This window comes from Dipteris shenzhenensis, chromosome 21 (assembly GCF_047967505.1).
Source record: "Dipteris shenzhenensis isolate YYH24624 ecotype China chromosome 21, Dip_SZ_1.0, whole genome shotgun sequence".
Classification (NCBI taxonomy): Eukaryota; Viridiplantae; Streptophyta; class Polypodiopsida; order Gleicheniales; family Dipteridaceae; genus Dipteris; species Dipteris shenzhenensis.
Window position 1 is genome coordinate 49958158 of NC_141616.1, and position 1545 is coordinate 49959702.

The 1545-nt window shown below is 45.6% G+C and overlaps 1 protein-coding gene across 1 annotated transcript; it reads right to left on the reverse strand.

The window, feature by feature from the left end:
- Nucleotides 1–388: 388 nt before the first annotated feature.
- On the reverse strand, nt 389–1021 carry LOC147889009 (dirigent protein 22-like). Its single transcript, XM_087392977.1, has one exon. The coding sequence runs from the start codon at nt 1018–1020 to the stop codon at nt 457–459; it is 564 nt and encodes a 187-aa protein (XP_087249103.1). The 5' UTR covers nt 1021; the 3' UTR covers nt 389–456.
- Between the last annotated feature and the right edge of the window lie 524 nt (nt 1022–1545).

The following is a 1545-nucleotide window of genomic DNA, read 5'->3' on the forward strand; positions in this document are numbered from 1 at the left end:
TTCATAGCTATTTTGCTACTATCTTATACTTTCACCTTTTTCTCGTCTTTTAGAAGTGACAATCCTATTTTTGTAATAAGGGACCTCATATTACAATTCTTTCGAAGCATATACTAGCTATGGTATTGTACATTTATATTGCCTTGTTCTAAATCGAGAAAATAATTACTCTTGTATCTTGTGATAGGCTTGATAGGTAACGAAGAACACCTTCATTATGGGGAAAGAATGCCTACGCAACTTAGTTAATTAAGGAACTAGTTATTTTCCATTAGATCCATTTTTGGCTTTCCTTTTCACAAAAAGAAAAAGGCAAGTGCGATCTCCAGCATGACTACTACTGTTCCGTAGGATTGTCTGATATCCCGTGGTAGAATTTAGAGGCGCTGATAATCTCGAATACGCTCTGCCAGATCGTGTTGCAGTGGCCTCAACGACAAGGACAAATAGGGAGGCTTAGAATTTATATTCGAGAACGTAGTGGAACCATGAGACAGTTTGGCTGTCGACAGTCGCAGTGGAGACGAGCGTTTGTGTTGCGACTCCGCGGGCGTACGCGAAGTCACCCGTGCCACCCACAATGGGAGCATACTTGACAGCATCCGTGGCAATATCTACGCCCACCAGACTAAGGGAGCCATTGTAGTCCGGGGTGGCGATAGTGAAGGTCTGTACGAGGAAGAGAGTGAGGATATCCTTTCCAACGTCGCCATACCATCCCTGAACGCGGCCCACCTGCGTGGAGTTGAGAGAAGCATTGGAGGTGAGGGGGTTATCGAAGGTATGGATGATGCCAAAGGAATAATTCTGGGCCTGGACGGGTTGGGCGGACTGGATGGCAGTAAAGGGGGCGGGATTGTTGAGATACGTGTTATTCTGCACGGCGATGTACATGTAGAACTCAAGGGAATGGAGTTCGGGGTGACTCTGGGCAGCGGCCAAGAGGTGATGAGGCGGGCTGAGGAGGGTTGAAAGGGCGAGGGTGAGCCCGAGGATGAAGGCAATGCTGGAGTTGGCCATGAAGAGCTGGTATACGGAGCACCGAGTTGCAGAATAAGAGGGTAGGAGGCTGGAGCTGTGTTTGTTACGTTGTTTGTGAAAGCCTGCTGTCCTTCCGTTTTGTAGCAAGCAGCTTGGACTTTCAACCTTGAATCTTTCCACGCAGTTTGCTTCTCAATTTACGCATACTAACACGTCTACATTGACTCCTGCTGCTTACACACGCACATTAGCCTTAATGTCAAAGGGTTTCTCCACCTTAGACTGTGACTCAAAAAGACTTCCCCGCACAAGAACAGGCAGTAGTTGTCTGAAATACTCCAAGGGCTTGCTCTATAGTGCAATTCATCGTTATCCTATTACGTTTCTAATACAAAACTTTAAATGCTATTGATGACAAGCATGCATAAGAGAGTAATCAAGATGATGGCATACATCATGTACTCCTAGCCTACATGGATGCAAGTGCAAAATTTTTTATCTCCCTCATTTGGCATGTTGTTCCCATGTCTACATACAGATTTTAGGCTAAAGTGTGAAAGTGGG